Raw genomic sequence first — 22,612 nt, forward strand, 5'->3', positions numbered from 1 at the left:
TTGATCTTCTTTTTATTATTATAGTGTGTGTTTCATCAAATTGCTACCAAAATAAAAAAGACAAGAACACAGATGTTGGCTCTCTGCTAGGGCCAAAACCTACCAATTTATTGCTTTCCTTGCAAAAAGACATTGATGTATATGCAGAAGGGGACATATACTTACTTGATAGATTTTGAGATGTAGTATACTTCCTTTCTCCTTGAAGACTTGATGGCTTGCCTTCCTTAGATCTTGATGTTCTTCAAGTTGCTTTCTCTAAGTGGGCTTTGCTTGATGATGAGATTTGCTTGATGATTTGTAGCTTGATGTAGGTCCTTCTTTGATCTGCCCTTCTTGTAGGTGCCTTTTTGTAAGGCTTTTCTTCTTGCTTTATAGCCTTTCTTGATGAAAGATAGATGGTAGACCTTCTTGTCCTTGATGTGATAGAGACTTCTTGGCTAAATGCTTCAACTTTTGTAGATGTTCTTCCTTGATGAGTGTTTTTGAGATGCCCTTTTTTTGATGTGTCACCTTACCTCTAATACCATGTTGAAGAATCAAGGGCGAGGATGTATATTAGGATTCTTCTCCTTGATAACAATTTGTGATGCACTATTACAATTATCTTAGCTTGATCTTCTTCTTATTATTACAGTATGTGTTTCATCAAATTGCTACCAAAATAAAAAAGACATGAACACAGATGTTGGCTCTCTGCCAGGGCCAAAACCTACCAATTTATTGCTTTCCTTGCAAAAAGACATTGATGTATATGCAGAAGGGGACATATACTTACTTGATAGATTTGAGATGTAGTAGACTTGCTTTCTCCTTGAAGACTTGATGGCTTGCCTTCCTTAGATCTTGATGTTCTTCAACTTGCTTTCTCCAAGTGGGCTTTGCTTGATGATGAGATTTGCTTGATGACTTGTAGCTTGATGTAGGTCCTTTGATTTTCCCTTTTTGTAGGTGCCCTTTTGTAAGGCTTTTCTTCTTGCTTTGTAGTCTTTCTCGATGAAAGATAGATGGTAGACCTTATTGTCCTTGATGTGATAGGGACTTCTTGGCTAAATGCTTCAACCTTTGTAGATGTTCTTCCTTGATGAGTGTTTTTGAGATGCCCTTTTCTTGATGTGTCACCTTAGCTCTGATACCATGTTGAAGAATCAAGGGCAAGGATGTATATTAGGATTCTTCTCCTTGATAACAATTTGTGATGCACTACTACAATTATCTTAACTTGATCTTCTTCTTCTTCTTATAGTGAGTGTTTCATCAAATTGCTACCAAAATAAAAAAGACAAGAACACAGATGTTGGCTCTTTGCCAGGGCCAAAAATTCTCTCTCTTAAAGAGGAAAACCCTTTGGTAAGATTCTCTTATTGAAGCTACTTATTAATCAATGCCAAATCCTAGACCTTTGACTAGGATGTCCTCCAAGCACAAGTCATGTCCTTCTTCTATTCTGCACTTTAATCCCCAACACATAGACTTCCTCCTTCCGACACTTTGCTCCCCAGCACTTCGTCCTCCTCCTTTGTTGCTTGTCTAGAGATAGACCTTGCTTATGTGAGCTTCTTGATGAAATATGTTTCTTCTTCTCCTAGAGATGTTCTCTACTTAAGGAGACACCCTTCTCTTGATTCCACTGTAGGAATTTACAGGGTAAGTTCCTCAAATAGAACACCAAAGGACACCGCTCAAAAACAAATCATAGATCAATACTCCAGTATTCTTGACGTGGTTAAAATCCTCAAAGAGGGAAACAGTTCGCGGCTTGAGCCAACACGACCACTTCAAGCAATTTATTAATGTAAAAGAAAGAAAATTTACATAAGCTTCTCTCATGAATGGTCACACTACAAATGACCCTCCATGCTCTTTAAATAGAGATCATGGACCAATCGGGGTGTTAAGCCATAGATCAAGTGTCGGTAATACCGAGGATAGAATGAACCGTCGGATCACTTAATGTCTAGAACATATCGTGAACGTTGGATTGTAAGTTACAAAAGTACATAGTAAAGAAACACACTTTACCTGACTCTACACTAGACCAAGTTATAGTTAACTATTTCCTATGTGTCAGAATATCCTAACATCCCCCCTTAAGAACAACTTGGGATGGGATTGAAGGATGTACAAATATGACACAATAGGAGAAGGAAGGAGGCATTAGAGCCTATCCCCCCTTAGTGACAACTTCCTGAACTCCAACCATAAATCAAAGTTTAGTAAACTTCGCCTCTGTGAGATCCTTTGTAAAGATGTCTGCAACTTGATCATCGGTTGAACAATATTGCACTTCAAGAACATGGTCATGAATGAGCTTTCTGATGAAGTGCATGTGTAGTTCAATGTGTTTGTTGTGCTGATGTTGGACTGGATCTTTGCATAGTTGAATGGCACTTTGATTATCACACCAAACTTTAGTCAGATGCTGTTGTTGAAAGCCAAACTTTGACAGGATTTGACGAAGCCATAGGGCTTCCTTACTAGCTTCTATGACGCCACGATACTCTGCTTCTGCTGAAGAAAGAGAAATGGTGCTTTGTTTCTTGCAAGCCCATGTAATAGGTCCAGAACCAAGAGTGAAGACAGAACTTGCAGTGGACTTCTGATCTTCGGGGTCACCAGCCCAATCGAAATCAGTGAAACCAACCAATAGAGGGGATGCTTATGCACTGTAATGAGTCCCAAACTAAACTGTACCTTGAACATAACAAATTATTCTATTAACTGCTTTCCAATGACTTTCATGTGGGTTTTGCATAAACCGAGCAATAAGGCCAACAACAAAGGAAAGGTCAGGACGGGTATGGATCAAATACAAAAGTTTTCCTACAAGTTGACGGTATAAGGTATCATCAACTTCAGGGGAAGTACAAATGACTGAAAGTTTGGCTCCAAACTGAAAGGGAGAAAGGGCTGGCTTACAATCTTCCATATGAAAGTGGCGTAGAAGATCACAGGCATACTTGGACTGGGAAAGGGAAATACCTTCCTTGGATTGCAAGATTTGACGACCAAGAAAATAATGCAAGTGTCCTAAGTTTGTCATTTCAAACTGCTTTTTAAGGCCGAACTTCACATGGTTTATAAGGTTGGAATCACTACCAGTAAGGATAAGATCATCAACATAAAGAACAAGAATGATAAGAGACTTACCCACTTTCTTGGTGTAGACAGTATTGTCAGAATGACACCTAGAAAAGCCAGTATCTAAAAGAAAGCTATCCATTTTGCCAAGCCCGAGGGGCTTGCTTGAGACCGTAAAGGGATTTCTTAAGCCAACATACAAGGCTGGAGTTTGTTTGTATAAAGCCAAGAGGTTGTTCCATATAGATTTCTTCATGCAAGTCCCCATGCAAAAAGGCAGATTTAACATCCATCTGATGGACTTCCCATTTGAAAGAGGCAGCAAGGGAAAGAACGAGGCAGATAGAGTTCATTTTGGCAACAGGGGAGAAGGTTTCAGTATAGTCAATGCTTTCAACTTGTGAAAAGCCCTTAGCAACAAGACGAGCTTTATGTTTATCAACTTTTCCATTTGGTCCATACTTGGTTCTGTAAACCCATTTGCATCTAACAAGTTTTCATCCCTTTGGAAGAGGAACAAGATCCCATGTATCATTTGCCAATAATGAACGATATTCTTCATTCATAGCTGCGTCCCAATTTGGATGGCCTGAAGCTTCTGTAAAGGTGTCAGGATCATAATTCGTGGGAGCTTGAGCCAGTAAAAAAGAGGCTCTATCAAATTGAGTGTGACGTTGATCTGTAGGATCACCTGCAAGAGCACTTGCTGCATCCAGAGTAGTGCAGACACATTTTGGAAGTTGAGTTGCTGAAGGAGGATCCCGAGAAGTGGGGGAGGATTTTCATCCTCGCTGTCATCATCTGAAGAAGAAATATTTTCAGAAGTAGAAGGGATAGAGAGAGGTGGCACATCCGCCAAACTAGGCTCGTAGGCCGATATATTTTTAGTAAACTTTACATCTCTTCTAATGATAAAATTTTTGGATTTAGATGAAAGAAGTCTATATCCTTTGACATCTTCAGAATATCCAACAAAAATACATTTTTCACTCTTAGGTTCTAAGGTTTTATGTTTTTCATCTGGGATATGGGCCCATGCTTCATTTCCAAAAACACAAAGGCGACTGACATAGAGCTCCATGCTTATTCTAGAGTGATATGTTGAAATTTGGTACCGGAGGACAGGTGGTTCCCTAAGGCTTTGATCTTTGGCCTAGGGAAAAGTGTCCAAAAGAATTTAATTTTTCTCCTAAAGTGACTTTATAATTTTTATAAAGTTAAATCTAATTTAAAAGTGACTTTAAGTGATAAAGTTACTAAAGTTTAATTTTAAAGTGACTTTTATAAAGTCAATGAAAAATTAGAAAGGGGGTCTTTATTAAAGTGGGGTGAATTAAAATAGAAAGTTAGATTTAAATGAGCATTTAATCTCAGCCATAGATCTCAATCTATTTCAGCCATTGGATTTAGGGATCACCCAGAAGTCACTTAGGGTTAGATTAAAGGAGGAAAAGGTCATTCATTCTTTCATGAGTAGATTGGGAGAAGGAGAGCAGATTTCACATCCATTTGAAATACTTTGAAGTTTTGAAAGCTTGAGAGAGCAAGGAACATTCGGATGGCCTCAAGTCTTGCAACAGGAGCAAAGGTTTCTTCAAAATCTATTCCTTCTTGCTGCGCATACCCTTTACAAACAAGTCTGGCCTTGTTTCTAATTACTTCTCCATTTTCATTCAATTTATTTTTGAAGACCCATTTTGTCCCTATAACATTCTTATCCTTTGGTCTAGGAACCAGCTCCCAAGTGTTGTTCTTTTCGATCTGCTCAAGTTCTTCATCCATTGCTTTGACCCAACATTCATCTTTGCATGCCTCTTTCACATTTTGTGGTTCAGTGGAAGAGAGTAATGCCAAATAGCTTGAAGCTTCTGCAACTGTTCTTCTTGTTTGTACACCTGCTTCTTTCTGCCCCAAAATCTGAGATTCTGGATGATTCTTCTGAACATATCTGGATGGAGTCTTCTCTTCTATCCTTATCTGCTCCTATGGATCTTCTTGAGGTTCTTCTTCTTCATCATTCTGTCTTTGAGGGTAGTCTTCATCTTCTTCGATATCTTCATGATTTACTTGCCTAGGAATGTATCCCTTCTCATCAACCACTACATCAATGCTGTCAACAATTCTTCCAAGTCTTTTATTGTAGCACTTGTATGCTTTGCTGTGTGGAGAATAACCAAGAAGAATGCCTTCATCTGCTCTATGTTCAAGTTTGCCAAGTTGCTCATCAGTATTCTTAATATAGCATTTGCTCCCAAAGATTTTGAAGTGCTTTACCGAAGGAGTGTCACCATACCAGAGCTCATGAGGAGTTTGAGTGCTGTTTACCCGGACATTTGTTTTGTTAAGAATAACAACCGCAGCATATGCAGCTTCACCCCAGAAAGTTGTGGGAGTTCCAGACTCATCAAGCATAGCACGAGCCATTTGTTGGACTGTTCTGTTCATTCTTTCCACTACTCCATTTTGCTGAGGAGTTCTAGCTGTAGAGAATTCTCTTCTTATCCCATGTTCTTCACAGAAATCGAAAAATTCATTTGAGGTAAACTCCCCACCTCTGTCGGATCTGAGGCACTTAATTTTGTATCCTGATTCATTTTCAACCAAGGCTTTAAAGGATTTGAATTTTTCGAATGCTTCATCTTTGTGCTTCATAAGTCCTAACCAGACAAACCTGGAGAAATCGTCAATGAATAGTATCAAGTATTCTTCTCCTCGAGGTGTCATTTTCCTGAATGGTCCACATACATCTGTATGTACAAGCTCAAGAGGCATGCTAGCTGATCCTTCCTTCTCTGGAAAGTTAGTTCTGGTTTGCTTTCCAAACTGACATGATTTGCATATGGTGTTGTCTGGAATTTTGATATCTAGAAGACCGCGAACTGCCTGATATTTGCATGCTTTCCTTATTTGTGAAAAGCTTAGATGCCCCAACCTCCGGTGCCATAACCAGTGTTCATCATCCTTGCTTAGATAGCATTGTTGTTGTCCTTCTTCAAATATGTATAGATTATTTGGAGTTCTTTTACCTTTGATCACCATTTTACCTGTATCAAGATCACGAAGAAGACATCCATTTGATCTAAATATCACCTCGGTTCCTTGATCACACATCTGGCTGACACTCAGAAGATTATGCTTCAATCCATCAACATACAAAACATTTCCAGCTTTAACCTTTTCTTTTAACTGAGCAGTGCCTTTTCCTTTTATAGCTGCAGGAGTATCATTTGCAAAAGAAACTTTCTTTCCCTTTTCTAAAGCAGAATATGATTCAAGTTTTTCTTTATCACATGTCATATGCTTCGAGCATCCACTGTCAATGTACCATAGATTTTCCTGTCCCTCTGCATAAAATGCTATCCCACATCTTTCTGTTTGTGGTTCCTTTATTCTCCATGTTTTGGTGCTTGAGGCTTGTTCCTTTGTCTGTTGAAACCTGCTCCTGCATTCAGAATCTTCATGACCAAAGTTATTGCAAATAGAACATTCAACTTCATTTTCAAGAACCGAAAAGTTGTTATAGGTCCTTTTTGTAATCCCGGTCATACTTCTTTGTTTTTTGAGCTTCTCTAGTCATGATCGTTTTATATGCAACACATTGAGCTGCTTTGTGACCAAAGTTATGGCAAGAGAAGCATTGTCCATTGAAGAAACTTCTGCGGTTATCAAATCTTCCGGCCAAACGATTGTAATTTCTATTGTCATTCATTCTTGAAGCAAATTGAGAGGATTTTACCTGTGGCTGGTTGTAGCTTTTGTTCATCCTTAAGACGGATTGCCCCTGGTTTACCTGATAGTTGTTGTTTGTAATTGGTCCCTGCTTTACCTGGTGATCTCCATTGTGCTTTTGCTCATTCCTTCTTGCTGCATCAAGATAACTCTTCGAGGTGGATGCTTGAGAAGTTTCTCCATTATACCCCAGACCTGTCTTGTTTAGTGGAGAACGCTGTACATTGATGATCTCATCCAGAGTTTCAGATCCTTTGATAAACTTAAGATTAATAGCCTTTGTTTTCTCTATCTCTTTTCTAAGACCAACAATTTCACCTTCTAACTTTTCAAGATATTTTTCTTTTTCATCAATCTGAAATTGTAGAGTATCAATGATCATATTCTTTTCTTCTATACATGTCTTGAGTCTAGAAATTTCTTCATGAAAGCTATCCACATCTATAGCATCCATGTAATCATCATCTTCAAATGCCATTAAAAGTTTATAGTCATTACCTCGTTCATCTTCATCACTATTTGATAGACCATCACTATCTTCATGAGTGTAGTAGCTTTTCTTATTTGCATTCTGTTTCTTGCTCCATCTAGTAGGTTCCTTTCCTTTGTCCATCTTATCCTTATGAGGACATTTCGCAGCATAATGACCTACTCTTCCACAAGCAAAACATTTAAAAGTTAACTTACCTCTGAACCTTCTAGTACCCCGTTGAAGATTTCTAACAAAATTTGATTCTTCTTCTTCTTCTGGCACGTGACTTGCTTCATAGTAGTCTCCTTTGCCTGAAGCCTTGAAAGCAGCTTCTCTCCTGTCTGATGGACCTCCCTTTCTCATTTCATAAGCAGTTAGAATTCCGTGTAGCTGAGACATAGTAAGAATTCGTAGATTCTCCTTTTCTTCTATTGCAGACACTTTAGATTCAAACTTGGGGGACAATGATCTTAAAACTTTTTCAACCACAATAGCCTCTTTTATTTCTTCACCCAAGTTTTTCATGTAATTAACAATCTCGTCTACCTGAAGAAAATAGTTAGCCACACTTTCATCATTATACATTCTGAGATTCTCATACTGAATCCTGAGGGTTTGAAGTTTAGCACGCTTTACCTGTTCATCTCCTTCGTAGCTCAAGACAATCTTGTCCCATATTTCCTTTGCGGATTTATATTGCATAACCTTTACGAATTCTGTTTGAGATAAGCATCCTAGCAGAGGATTGACTGCTTTAGCATTTGTTTCATATTTCTTCTTCTCGGCCGAATCTGTAGGAGTAGCTGAAGGAAAAGTGTAGCCTGTATCTATGATATCCCAAACTTCTGTACCAAGAGATTGAAGATAGGCAGTAACTCTTACCTTCCAATAATTGAAGTTTGTCCCATCAAAGATTGGTGGCCTGATTGATGCTTCCCTCTCGTAGTTGCTCATGATGAATGATCTTCCTTCAAGCGATCAAGCTTCTCTGAAGGACCTGCTCTGATACCAATTGTTGGAAATAATACTAAGAGGAGGGGTGAATCAGTATTATCAAGTTCTTTTAATAAATCTTCCTTATTTATACTTTGAATTATTTTTGCATGTCAGTACCATAAAATAATGAGCATGAACAAAGAAAACAGATAGTCACACCAAAGAACACCAGATGTAAGGTGGAAACCCAATGTGGGTGAAAACCACCTGCTGCAATATGTCTCTATCTTCTTTCAAATTAGAAACTCCTTTTACAATGGTTTTGTACTGGTGCAGTCCTTTACCAGTACGCAGGCTGCAACCTGCAGAGAGCTACAACTCTCTCTCGTTTTCCAGTCTCTCCTGGAAGGGAGCTACAACCCCCTTTTTCTTTCAAGGACCACTTTTCATAAATTTTCAAACTGGATCCAAGAATATCAAATGATCATCAAGTACAAGTAAATCACCCAGTCAACTGCAGTAACCAGATCAATAGTAACAGTAAACCAAACCCAGAACACCTTAACAACAGAGGAAAGTCAGTCAAATAAATGCCTTAATACAGATACGCAGGTTTTCTTTCTCTGGCCTGCGTGGCTCCGCACTTCACCTTCTGCTCCCCTGCGTATACCCGCAGAGAGCCTTCTGCTGCACCGCGTACCCACGCACTGTTTCTTCAATCATGCCGCGTACTGCTACTGTAGCCACGCACCCACAGATGTTATCGCGCCGCGTACTTCTACTGTAGCCACGCACCCACAGATGCAATCGCGCTGCGTACCTACGCACCTGCGGCTTCTGAAGCGCCGCGTACTTTCACTGTGCCTACGCACCTGAACCTCTGTCGCGCTGCGTACCCACGCACTGCGCCTTCTTCTGCTCTGCGTACCCACGCACTGCTCCTTCTGCTCTGTGTACCCACACACTTGCACCGTTAATCACCTGCGTACCCCTGATTAGGGCCGAATTGGCAGTCCACCAGTGTGCCACAGATAGTCAGATGCCCAGATCTAATCATGCGCCCGAGAGATCACACTTCATAGATTCACTTTCAACCTCACTTTTATATAGATCAAGCTTTTAAACCGATAACCCAATATTTCAGATCTTAAGATGTTCAATTTTCAAAAGATACCTTGGCCAAGTGATCTCCTTCCCTATTTATAGTCAAATTAGATCCTATACCACAGGCCAAAACCATAGAAACAAGAACGACGGGCTTAATACCACGGGCCAAACATAAGAAACCCCACGTGAGCGCGCTTCTCTGCCTTGAAGTGAGTGAACTGGGGGTACACACCTCATGAACGGGTCACCTGCGGGTATGAACGCACTTCCTGGCCAGCGTACCTGCGGGTACGCACCTTTTGAACTATTCTCCTGCGTACCTCTTAATTTCCAACATTTTGAGAGCCTGATCAGAGCATTGCCACCTGTATGAGTTGCCATCAAGTACAACACATGAATCATAGAAGCCATACCAGAAACATAATGCCAACAAGGATTGTGCTCTAGTAATACTCCACACTGAGCATTACTCTAATTATACGGCCCCGGTACCTTTGCTGATGCTAGACCTCCCCGCCTAACATCCTCTACATTGTTGCATCCTGTACTGCTGCTCATGGCCCTGCCACTGCCACTGCGGCATCCGTACGACAACTCCCTCTGCGTCCGTGTTACTGCTGGTCCATCCTCCCAATACTGCATCTACACTACATCCCCTTCTCATCATGCTGCATCGTCCTACTACATACTGCTACTGCACTGCAACTTAGTTACTTCAAAGTAAGTAATTGATCCACCCAACTTCTGACATCCCGGTTAGGCTAGAACTACACTCCCGATGCTGAAGCCCTCTCTACTGCTAACAAGTGCTCCCTCTACTTACCTTTGTGCTGTTGCAACAACTCCCTACATCTCGCACCATTGCATACCTCTCTGTGCCATCCTGTACCGTTGCAACACTCTTGTGCCTCTTGCACATTTGCAGCCCGCTAGCCTCGCGCTGCCTAGGGACTCCTGCACTCTAGCACTCTCTGTCGCTTCATCCGCATCCGTCTCTACCGACATCCGCCAATCCTGCTACACCTCTTCGGGGCTCCCATAGCAAGGTATAATCCAAGAGGTTGGGTACCTCAAGGATCCTGCCTCTCATCGCTTGTAGTCCTCCTGACTACAACTCGATGTCTCCCCACTTCTTCTCTAGTGGCAAATGAGCACTCATGGCACAATTGTCATCCTCCTCGACTTCTTTCTCCATCTTCGTTGGCGTTGCTTTAGAGTCAGACGCCTCTCCCTTGTTCTTCTTCCTAAGACACTGGGTCGCATAATGACCCAGTTCCCCACAGTGGAAGCACTTGACCTTGGAGAGGTCCTTCCTCTTCCTCTTCTCCTGCTTTCCCGTAGATGCCAGAGATGCATCCTCTTCCTCTTCCTTTTTGATCCAGACTCCTTTGCTGCTACTTCCCGTCTTGGTCAGCTGTCTGATCTCTTCTTGACGAAGAGTCGGCCACAATTCTTCCCAATATGGAAGATTCACCCTGCCTAGTATGCTTTGGACAAATATCTCCCACTCCTCGGAGACTGCGTTTAGTGCGGTTCTTATCATCAACTCCTGATCCAGCGTGGCCCCTATGGAAGTCAGTTGGTCCCGCATCTCCTTCAACCGACCGAGGAAAATATCCATTTGCTCTCTTTTTTGCATCTGGTATGACTATAGCTGATTCTCAAGTAGCATCTTCCTTTGCACGGAAGTATGCTTGTACAACGTCTTCAAGGTATCCCACATTTCCTTTGTTGTCTCATTCTCGGCAATATGTTGGACCACATGATCCTTGACCCCATCGAGGATGATGCATTTTGCCTTGGCCATTGCCTCCTCGTACCTTTCATTAGCTATCGGGTCAATAATGATAGCCATTACTCTCAAGGTGAAGCCCTTGATGCGATTTTTGTCTAGAATGGACAGGATCTTGTCCTTCTAGACCACAAAGTTGGATGCTCCGTCCAGCCTATCCTGACCCCTCAGCGCATTCACGACCATCTCTCTGCTCTTCTCTGCCGACTCCTCCGAGTCTCTCTACTTCCTGCCTGGAAGTTCTCGGTTCGACTCCTCCGAGTCTCTCTACTTTCCGTCTGGAAGTTCTCTTCTGGACTCTCTCTGAGTCTTGATTTCCCTCCTGGAAATCCTTCTGCCAATCGTCAAGTTGCCCCTCTCCGATCGTTTGTGCAACTGCAACACTGATCCAGATTCCTTGGCTAGAAATACGCCTCGGCAACAACTCCCTCTACCTTGGTTTTGTCCTATTAGGTACTGTTCTGACCAGAGTACACCACCAGCTTCACTCTCGCAAACTGCCCACAGCGTCCTTCACCCCAACAACTGAAGGATTGAGCCTCTTGGCTCTGCGCAATCCCGACACCAGCAAAACAACTCCCTCAGCCAACTGCGCCAGTCCTCCTGGCCTCTGCGTGAGACTGTTTCTGCTCTCCTCAGCCTCTGCATTGGCCTCTCTCTGGCCCGGACTGATGATGCCATCCCTCTGCGTCAACCCTTGTCCCTTGCTTTCTGCAAGGAATAACTTCTGTCACTTAGGACAACTGTCTCTGCTGCAAATGCTCTGCTTCAGTTGGTGCCTTTAGCTCTTCTGTGATCTGTAACCATGCTTTGATACCATGTTGAATTTTCTAAGTCTATCCATTAGAAAATTAATCTGTATTCTGCTGGTTTATTTCTTCTACTTGTAAATTCCGAACAAGTTATTTAAAACATTTAAATACCGAAATAAACACATTACAGTCACAACATCTATAGATCATCAGCTGAAAGAAAACAAACACACAACTAACACTGTTATTTTTGGACAAATGTCCCCGGAAAAACCCAATGCGGGAAAACCGATGCAACTATTCTGAGGGTTTATTATTATGCAATATTTCCTTGAGTACAACTGGGAGCCTAACCGCTCACTCGACAGAGAAAAAACACACGGCAGCAATACCTCTCTACTCGGAAACAGGTATTCAGAAAACCTGTGCCACGAAACCCTCTCTAGCATCTCTGAAGTTCTGCGCTGGCCTTCTGGCCTCTACCTCAGCCTCCTATTGCCCTGCATCAGCCTCAAACCTCTCTGCGTCAGCGCTTTAAGGCACTGCGCAGTCTTTGGGACCCTCTGCGTCACTCCAGCTGCTTTCTGCGTGGATGACGCAGTCCCTCAGGCCTCTGTGTTGTCTCTGCTGGGCTCTGGGTGACTTGCTCTGGCTGCTGCTCTCACTCTCTGCTCCTGCGATGGTCTCTTGGCATTGTCCCTGCCTCTTTGTCCAGTACTCACTGCCCCTCACTGCTGATCACTGATTCAACTTTGCTTAACAACCCCGCTCTAGCAAAATGAATGACTGATCACTCTGGTGTGTTCTCCAACTGACCCTCAAGTCTCTTCTTATACTTTTCTCTTTGGTCTTTTAACGGCCGAGATTAAATCTCTAATCAAAGGCTAAGATTAGTTTTGGCTTGATCCATGACTTTTGGAACCTTCTAACCTAGTTTTATATTAATAGCCATTAATATTTTATTTTTCCCAAGTTTAGACTTAGGAACTCTATTAAAAATATTAATTATTTTAATATCTCCCAAACCGGGTACAATATGTCCAAACCATTTCTGGGTCTTGGAGATCTCATGTGCTTTAGCCTCTCCACCAATTTCAATGGCTAGAGCACATCTGATGCTACCCCAAATCAGCAGCTCAAGGCCAGATGCTTTTATTTCATGAGTTGTCTAAATTTGTCCCTGTACAAGGTCTTTCCTGTCTTGTAGTATTATTCTGTACAAATCAGATCACATGGTGCTTGATGTTTATGACTTGTCATTCTTTGAATCATTCCTGTGTTAGCTGGCTGTGTTTCTGCATTATAGAAGGATTCTTATGATTACAAATTTGCTATTTTGTATTTGGGTTGTACTTGCTCTTCACATTGAAGGATGCCACAATAAGTTTTATGGGAATTAAAAATACCAATTTGTTCTTTGGCTATAGATTTGCTTTATTTTATGGGGAGGAATCAAGAAAAAGCCAAATTGTGTTCAAGTCTAGGAGAAACAGGATTCAATTTTCATGTTGCTCTAAATTGAAATAAATATCAACTTGGTACTGATTTGCAACTTTGATTTTCCCTGCAGTCATGGGCGATCTACCGAGCTCTATTGTAGCTGGAGGCATAGGTACAGGTGTAGGTGGCTTTCTATTTAGTGCATTTCCATGGACAAGGCCAAATTCAACAAAGATATATGCGGAGAAATTCAAACAGGTATGCTTAACACAATCACACCCCACACACGTAGTTTTTTATGCACCTTGTTACCACTCAGACCCTCACCTAAGATGTCAAACTGCTAATTCACAAAGTGAAGACTTATGGGCAACTTGGAGAGGTTATCCATTGTCACCTTGTTGAAAATTTGGCAGCTTAGGGATGAATTTCTAAAAATAGAAAGTATAAAATTAGAAAGTTTCAAGTATGGCTTTCTAAAAATAGTAAATCAGAAAACCCCTTCTAATCATCAATCAATCCTAATAGTTAAATTTCGGCTTAATCATCAATATTATCATTAATATTCTTATGATACTATTATATTATTATTAATAAGAAATTCAAGTCACTCAATCATGGCTCTCAATAATGTTCTCTTACACTCTCATTAATGCTCTTATACTCTCTTACACTCAATAAAAGCTCGTCATAAAAGATTCCTCTTACACTCTCTTATGCACTCTTTAATGCATATGTTACACTCTCTCTTAAAAGCGTAAGTTACAAAGGCATGCGTACCTCCTTAATGCCATGAGTTACATTTCCTAAATGGGCATGAGTTACACTCCTCTTGGCATGCAAGTTACTCCTCTATGGCACAGATTCATTGCTCCTCCTATATATATGTGTCTCATTCTTTCTCCCATCACATCTTGTGCATTGTGAAAGAAGAATTTGAACTTGAGAAAGAGTTGCAGAGAGTTGAAGAAGATTGTGAGAGAGAGACTTGGAGAGTAAGAGCAGCACTTGGTGAGCCAAGGTTGATTTAGTGCTTTAGTGTTTCAGTGTTCATTCTTGGTGAGCCAAGGTTGTTTCAGTGCTGGAGTGTTTCAGTGTTGATTCAGCTGAAGGGAAGGTTGATTCAGTGTGTGCATCTGCTGCGGCTGCTACCAATGATCTTCATCCTACAACTTGTTCAGATTTGGGTGAACTTATTCATTCTCTTGATCTTTCATTGTACTCTGCATCTTTGTTGAACATTTGATTTCTAATAGAAGAAGAATCTGGTTGAGTTTTCCCTTTGTGGGTTTTGCCATAGTTATTGGACATAAATTCTCTGTGTCTCATTTTGTTCTTCGCTGTCTTCTATTGTGCATTTTATTTATGTTCTATCTACAATTGCTTATATAATATTGCAGCTTAAAAAAGTTTAGTAATAAGTGCTTGTTACAGCTTAGAACATTAAGATTTCAACAGACCTCAATAACCTTCTCCCATTCTTTAGGTTGGCTCTTCTACAACTCAAGGAGGTAATCCCTAAACAACTAAGTCTAATAAGGATCGATGCAAATGACGAGATTCTTGAACTACAAATGTAAGCCTAAAGTATGATATAGGATTTTATAATTTCCAGGTTTCAAGACAGTAAAAGAATGAGTCTTTTGCTGAGGCATATGAGATCTAACCAAACTGATTTTCGAGTGTAAGTTGCAGAGCTTAAAACAGCCAATGAAAAAGTTCCTGGTAGATTTTAAACTTCTGTGGAGTAGTGGTTGATTAATGAGAGTTTCCAAAGTTTTCTCCACAGTTAAGATATTGGTGGTTGACAATTTGACTCCAGTAGCAGGATCCATCATCAGGACAGAAAAATCGAGGAGAAAGAAAGGAACAGACCAGTGATAAATACAAGATGCCAGGAAACTAGGGAGAAGGATGTAAGGTTGGCATGGAACCTGGAAACTAGGGCCAAGAAACTCTAAAAGCAGCAAAATTTCAAAATGCTACGAAAACCCTAAAAGTAATAAAGGGGTAAAACATATGTAAATATGTTAGTATTAATATTAATGTTAATGTTTAATAGTCAATTTATATAATATTAATATTAATAATGATTTTAAATACTAATATATAGTAATAATAATAACTATTAATTAATAAGAGTTATCAATAATACTATTATTAAACTCATAATAATACTAGTAATAAAAACACTAATATTATTATTAGTTAATGATAATAACAGTAATACTATATTATAATATTAATACTACTAAATTTTAATAATTTATTTTAGATGAAGTATCTGTCCTTAGTAAGATAGCATGAAGAAAAACAGTTCGATGACCCTAACTAAATGTTAAAACAAGGCCAACAGATAAAATCAAAAAGGAAAATGCTCACACAGAAGCATAAAAGAGAGTGTAAGATAAGAAACGAAAGGAGAAGGATAGTGTGAAAGGGAAGCATAAAGGAGAGGGTAAGATAAGGAACTTAAAGGAGAAGCATAGTGTGAAAGGGAAGCAAAAAAGCAAGAAGGCTAAGGGGAATAAGAGAGGAAGCAAAAGAAAAGGAGAGGCAGGAGATATAAAGAAGGGGAAGGGCAAGGGAAAGGAAAAAGAAAGGACAGGAAAAGGAGAAGATACGGAAGAGGGGAAAGGAAAGGAAAGGGAGAGGGAAAAAAGGAGACCAAAGGAAAAGTAGAGAGAAGCAAAGAGAGGGAATGAGAGGAAAATTTGTGAGTTGGGAACGTTGAAATATTATTTTCTATAAACTGGAGCGATCTACCATGAAAATGTGTGCTTGGGATGTCTCCTTCCAGTCAGCCAAAATGTTCGGCACATGTAATGATGTTTGATCATCTGTTTTTCTCCTTGGAGAATTAATCTCAACTTGAAGTAATTGGTCCCTCACGTCTGAAGGTAATGTATCCAATGCATTATTATGCCCACCAAACTTTGGAATGAGATATTTGATTTGTAATTACACATGATACTACTGTTCCTCATGGTACTACAAAGCTGTTGATGAAGAATGAAGATGACTCGAAGAATTTGCCTTCTAAAATTTGTTGAGTGATAAGCCTGTTGGCCTGCTCAGTCAAGTAGACTTCATTCCAGACGGTGTAAGAAACTGGATTCGAACCAGAGATGGGTTCAATTTCTTGCCACTAATATATGTCCACTTCTTGTCTGCAAGTCTTGAGATGCTGCCAGCGAAGGAGACAATTCGGAAAGCTTGAGACTCATCACTGCCATTGCACAGAGCTTTGTACTTTGATTACGTCCTATATTGAAAACAGGTTTAGTGACCAGTTGTGACCGCTCATTGGAGTTGGCTCTTCAAGAATTTTGGGGTCATATAATCCTTCAGCTCTAGCTTGGGTCTTGTCTAGGTGAAACAAAAGTACTCAGCTGCTAGTTCAAATTCTTGAAAATTTTGAGCCTCTTCCTGTGCTTTTCTCTTGACCAGCAAAGTTTGTTATCATTACACAACTTCATGACAGCTATAGCTTGAGTTCTCTATTTTCGTGTGTGATAGAATAACATGGGTTGCATGTGAAGGCAATTAATGACAACTGTATGCTGCTGACCCTTTTTGCAGATTGCAAGTTGCTATGCAAGAAAACAATTTATAGAGCCTTTCTACATTCATACGTGAATATTGGGCCTTCTATCGATATTTTTACTTCTGATTCTCACCATCCAAATCTCTGAATGTATAAATTGGCAGTAGTAATACTTGGACAAACTAAATGATAGTATTTGTTATGATGATTAGAGTGATATCTGAGTGCAAGTCCATCCTTTATTCGTCACGTTGAAACCAATATATGAGAAAACCATTTAGCAGTCTAATATGGAATTTGGAAGAGTTCCAACATCTGGCTTTGGATGGACATAAAGAATTGCAGATTGCTATCTGCATAGCTGACGAGGAATATCTTGCATGAAACCTTTTACTTTTGTTGCTGCTTCTTTAAGTTCTAAGCAAGCTTTGATTTCCAATTACGTTCAGATTCATACCCAATTGTGTTCAAGAATCTATCGAATTTGAGTGAGCAACAGTTCTCAATGCATTGATTCATGGACTTTTATTAGTGCCATCGCAGTTCTGAGATGCCCACAATTTATTTCTAGACATGATTGAGTTGTGAAATAGCAGTGGCAAACTGATCCACCAGCAACACTATGACTAGAGCTTAAAATCATTGCCTTGGAGAAGAGTTTGCAAGTAGTTCTGCCAAACTTGAATTGTAACTTGCAAATAGGCTTTTTGTAAGTTTACTAACTGAATTAGATTGTAAACGGGTGCATTTTCAGTTGAAGCTGACACCCTTCATTTGCTGAGTTTCAATTGTTGAAAATGGCTCAATTTGGTGAAGTATTACAGTTACAGAATACTCTGATACTTTTTACTGTCGACGGTACAGTCAAAATCAACAAAGCCATTCTCACAGATATTCGAACCTGTTTACAAGATTCACATGACAAGATTGAGTTTCTTCAGCTTGAATCACAACTTCAACAAGATGAACTACAACAAAGGAATCAACATCTGAACTAGTTTTTGTTTAGAACAATTCATTATTTGAGATTGGTTCACATTAGTGTAATGTACCTGTTGTCGCGCGGATTGACACGACAACGCTCAGACCGGGGGCTGTCACTCTGATCCCCGATCCCTCCGTTTAAGCCTGTCTCCCGCGGCTAAGGGGGGTAGACCCTGCGAGATAGTGAAGACCAACTGCCAAACCAGTTGGTTGGGAGACACGAGATACGATAAAAAGCACTCGATGGATTTGATTAATTGAGCAGACCAGTGCCTTAAGAGATTGATGTAGAAACGATTACTTGTTAAATGATATAGAAAAATGGACCATGAACAGCAACCATCTATCATCACATGACCAAAACGATATCTAGCAAATGAAAACTTCGAAAAGATGAATGCTTAAAACCACCACGAGAATCATAACCAGATATCAATTTCGCATTTCGACTTGAAAATTCAGCATGAAAGATATAACTTGAAAACAACTGAGTCTGGCAAAAAATAAATTTTCCACGAAATTTTTATTTTTGAAATTTATTTTTTATTTTTTATTTTTTTTTTAATCTTTTTTTTTTTTCGATTTTTTATTTTTCAATATTATTAAAAATCTAAAAAAATTAAAATTCTAAAACTAAATTAATTTTAAAACTAAACTATATAAAACTAAATTGAAAACAAATTAAAATCTAACTAAACTCAATACCAAGATCTAAACTAAAACATTTTAATTTTTTTGATATTTTATGAATCCTAAAATGAAACCTAAAAAGATAATCTAAAACTAAACAAAAAATTAAAATCAAAATTAAAAAAAATCTAATTAAAATCTAAATCTAAAACATAAACATTTATTTTTTTATTTTTATTTTTTAAAAGAAAATAAAATGAAACTATACAACGAAACTATGCTAAAATAAAAAAATAACTTAAAATCTACCAATTTAAACTCTAACAAATCTAAAGTCTAACATATATATGTGAAAACTAAAACCTAAAAATGAAAACGTAACCACAAAATCTATTATATTACCTACGCCTGCAGTAAGAAATGCGTGTATCGAAAATTAAATCTACGACACCCACACCAATACCCTAAAGAAAAACACGCAGACGGCTTCATCAAAAAATCTCAGACGCAGGTTCGAATGCCAAGAGGAAAACTTGAGTCACGTTATTTTCGAATTTTCGTTTCACTGTTTGCAGGATCAAGGGATATGAAGTCATTTTCGAATTTTCGTTTCACTGTAAAAATATATCGTGTAAAACCGCCGACTGCAATAGGATCAAAAAAAAGGCAGCAATACGTATATCGACAACGCATAACACAAATCCAGATAGAGCACGATATTTCGATGGCGGGTATACTTACCTGAAACACAAAAATTTTACCTGCTCCGTCTGCGTGAGGAAGGGAATAGGCTTGCTGCGGTGGAGTGTATGAACATGTTTGCAGATATCACTTCAACCGTCCCTAAAAAGCGTTGTTCCCCACATTTCACTTGCTCTCTGTGCGTGGATTTAATAACCAAAGCCTGAAAACCTTGCTCTTCACCGTCTAGCAAGAAGTCTTACAGTCCAATAGCAGACTTCGATGGCAGTTTGCAGGTTGAAGGCTTTACACAGCAAATTTTAAACAGTTTAAATGCACAGAATGCATCATGTTGAAGGGTATCCTCGTCTGGATTGAGGGAGGTATCTTGGCACGCTCCTGGCGTTTAATGAGAGAAACTTCAACAAAATATTTCGCTGCCTGTCACAGATAAACACTGATAACTTATATTGGACTGCCCAGATTTGGCCAAATTGGACGGACAGCATATGTCAAAGATATTTTTCCTTTCTCTGATGCCTGCCAAAAATGAAGAAATCACCCAAAAAGAATATGTACATAAAACCAAAGTCAAAACCCTAATGAAAAATTTGAAACCCTAGATCAGCTTAATAAATTTACAGACTTGGCCCCTGAAATAGCCAGATTCAGCAAATAAGAGCAGAAATACTTTCAGAATATCAGAAATTTTGAACTTCACTGTGAACAGAAAGAAAAATCTCTCAATGTAAAATGCGAAATAAAACTTAAAAGATTAACCCAGGGCACAATCAGCTGGGCTCTGCACAGAAAGTGCTTGCGGGAGTTGGCTGGTTCAGCCGAGAACTTCCCCGAATGCCCACAAAATTTCCTTCAAAAAATATTTTCCTGCACATCTCAAGCAACCATCAGCAAAGAGAGAGAGAAAGCTGCTAGATCTCAGGAAATAATGGAGATACCTGCCATTATTTCAGAAACCCTAGCAGCCCTCCAACCCTAGCACGTGAACAAGATACCTGTGCTCACACTACTCTAAGAACAAGCTATGATTAATGGCTGAAAACTGAAATATGCAGAAAATTAAAGATCTCACAGCAATTCCAGAGAGTAACACCAGCCAATTTTGGACCCCAAAGTCTTCTTTATTAATCAGAAATCAGATTTACAAGAGAGCTTTTCAGTACAGACTCACAGATCAGATGCTTTGAAATGACCCCCTAAGACCCTATATAAAGGAAATGATCCTAACGGCTAGTTCGAGTGATCCATGTAGAAATGATCTCGACCGTTGATGAGGATCAAGACATCTCTTGATCTCATCCGTCGATTTATTAACTTAAAATATTATTATTTTATTAGTTAGGGTTTTTGCTTGATTTTTTTTTTAAATTTTTATTATTTTTATTCATTTTTTAATTTTTTAAATCATTTTAAAATGGATCACTGAACTAAGCCTTCGGAAACATCACCTAGGACCTAGGACTTAGGACTCATGAGGGGATTTAAAACATTTTTCGACCCTCAGGACACATTACATCATGACTTTTACAAAATTACATCTTAAGGGACAAACCCATTTAATACAGACCCTCACAAAACACCCAGTTCTGCGACACAACTATAATCTAGCAGATTTGACACACTAGGATTTTCCTAAAGTTCTAATGACAAAATCAATCCCGGCTTTGGGGTCAGGTTTGAAGGAAAACTCTGCCGATCCGTGGATCGGTGAGACAAAAAACCTTCCGGGACGTAGATTATCATCAGAAAGTTAGGTCCACCTAGGCAAATTACATACATGACTCACGTCTGCTAAGATTATTTACAATTCATACATGCAGACTGGGTTTACAATCAAAATGATGAAACTGCTGATGACTGCAGGATGGCTCGGACACATAGATCAGGTGCTGCCCCTTTCTGCCAAGCAAAGGGGGGGTGGACTGCATGGGTAGTTGACCAGTAGAGGTCAACATCTGGCTCCACTTGGGGACACGTTGCTGCTTGCAGGAATGTGAGAATCCAGAATCTGCATCCATACAACACAAAAATAAGTAGCGTCCATCCAAAAATCAGCATATACATTAAGCACAGAAAAGAAAAAAAAAGCTCTTCATTTATTAACTATCTAAAGCAGAAATGAAAATACGGAAAAACAAGGAGTAGGGTTAGAAATACGATACAAAAGGATGCCCTACGGCATCAGATGTGTTCAATATAGTGCATACTGAGCATTTGCCTGCTTTCAGGCAAATCTGTGGGCTGCTTGTCGGATGTGCCATGTCCAATTTTGCATATGGTAGGACTTTTTCCTATCCGAAAATCAAGCTGCTCACGGCCGTCTGATGTATCAAATCTTCGTCTCATCTTCTTTCTCTTACGTTTTTTCTTTCTGGTAGGTGGAATTACTGATGACCTGGAACTTTCTGTTTCAAAACTATCAGATGAAGTATGCATGATATGTCTTTCTTTAGCCCGCATCTGATCTTTATCATTCTTAAGTCTGTCCGGATCACCTTCGATTAACCATCTTTCAATCGAATCAACAACCTCCTCATAATAAGATGGATCTTGTTGCAGCACATGAGAAGGCTCCTGATCTATTGATGTCACCTGGTTTCTTTCATCTTCCAATTGCTGAAACCTTTGAACCTGTATTCTAAATGCATCTATCTGACTAGAGTGTTCAACCTTTACAGCACTGATTTGTCTGGCATGGTGCTCTTGCATGTCTTTTATTACTTTATCATTCACTTCCTTTATGTCCATCAAGCAATGCTGCATAAAATTTATTTCTTCTTTATGATTTGCTTGTATGTCAGCCACTTGATTATTATGATTGAAAGTCATGATGGTCATTTCCTCATCCATGGTTAATAGCTTATTTTGCATAGAGTCAATTTCCCTATCATGATCAGTTTTCATGGTCACCATATTTTCCTCTAAGATCGACAACCTGCTTTGCATGATTCTAATTTCTGTTTCATAATTAGTTTTTATGGCCTCAATTTCCTTAGCATGCTGGTTTTGCGTGACCTCAATCTCTCTATTACGTTTCTCCAGATGAGTGCATAAAGTTTTCACATCATTGACATAATTAGTTTGATTGATTTCCATATTTCTTACCAGCATCATTAGATCTCGTATAATTTGCTTTTGCTCTTCTTTTTCATTGTCATTTGTCCCTGATTTTTCACTATCATGAACTTGATCTGCAATATTTTTGGTGGATGACACATTTTGACATGAAGAATCGTCCTGGGATCTTTCAGCTGGACCTCCTATCAAATTACTTACATTCTGTTGCACAATTTTGGAGGAAGAAGGCAAGTTGTTTGGATAACCATATCTATCTTCAAAAGCATTGATAATATCAGCCAAAGAAGAGAAAGAATCCTTAGGAAAATTGTTAAACCAATTCAAAGCATCATCTTCTAAAGAAAGGACAAATAGACGCATTT

General features: G+C 39.4%; 1 protein-coding gene across 1 annotated transcript in view; it reads left to right on the plus strand.

The window, feature by feature from the left end:
• The window catches only part of LOC149218065 (uncharacterized), a 241,062-nt gene that overhangs the window by 158,647 nt on the left and 59,803 nt on the right, over positions 1 to 22,612 (plus strand). The window contains exon 3 of the mRNA XM_089383789.1: positions 13,440 to 13,567. Within this exon, the coding sequence (XP_089239915.1) occupies positions 13,440 to 13,567 (128 nt within the window). The remainder of the gene's footprint in view (positions 1 to 13,439; positions 13,568 to 22,612) is intronic.

Source organism: Pinus tabuliformis, chromosome Q (genome assembly GCF_031772625.1).
Source record: "Pinus tabuliformis cultivar Carrire ecotype Pingquan chromosome Q, CPIR1, whole genome shotgun sequence".
Lineage (NCBI taxonomy): Eukaryota > Viridiplantae > Streptophyta > Pinopsida > Pinales > Pinaceae > Pinus > Pinus tabuliformis.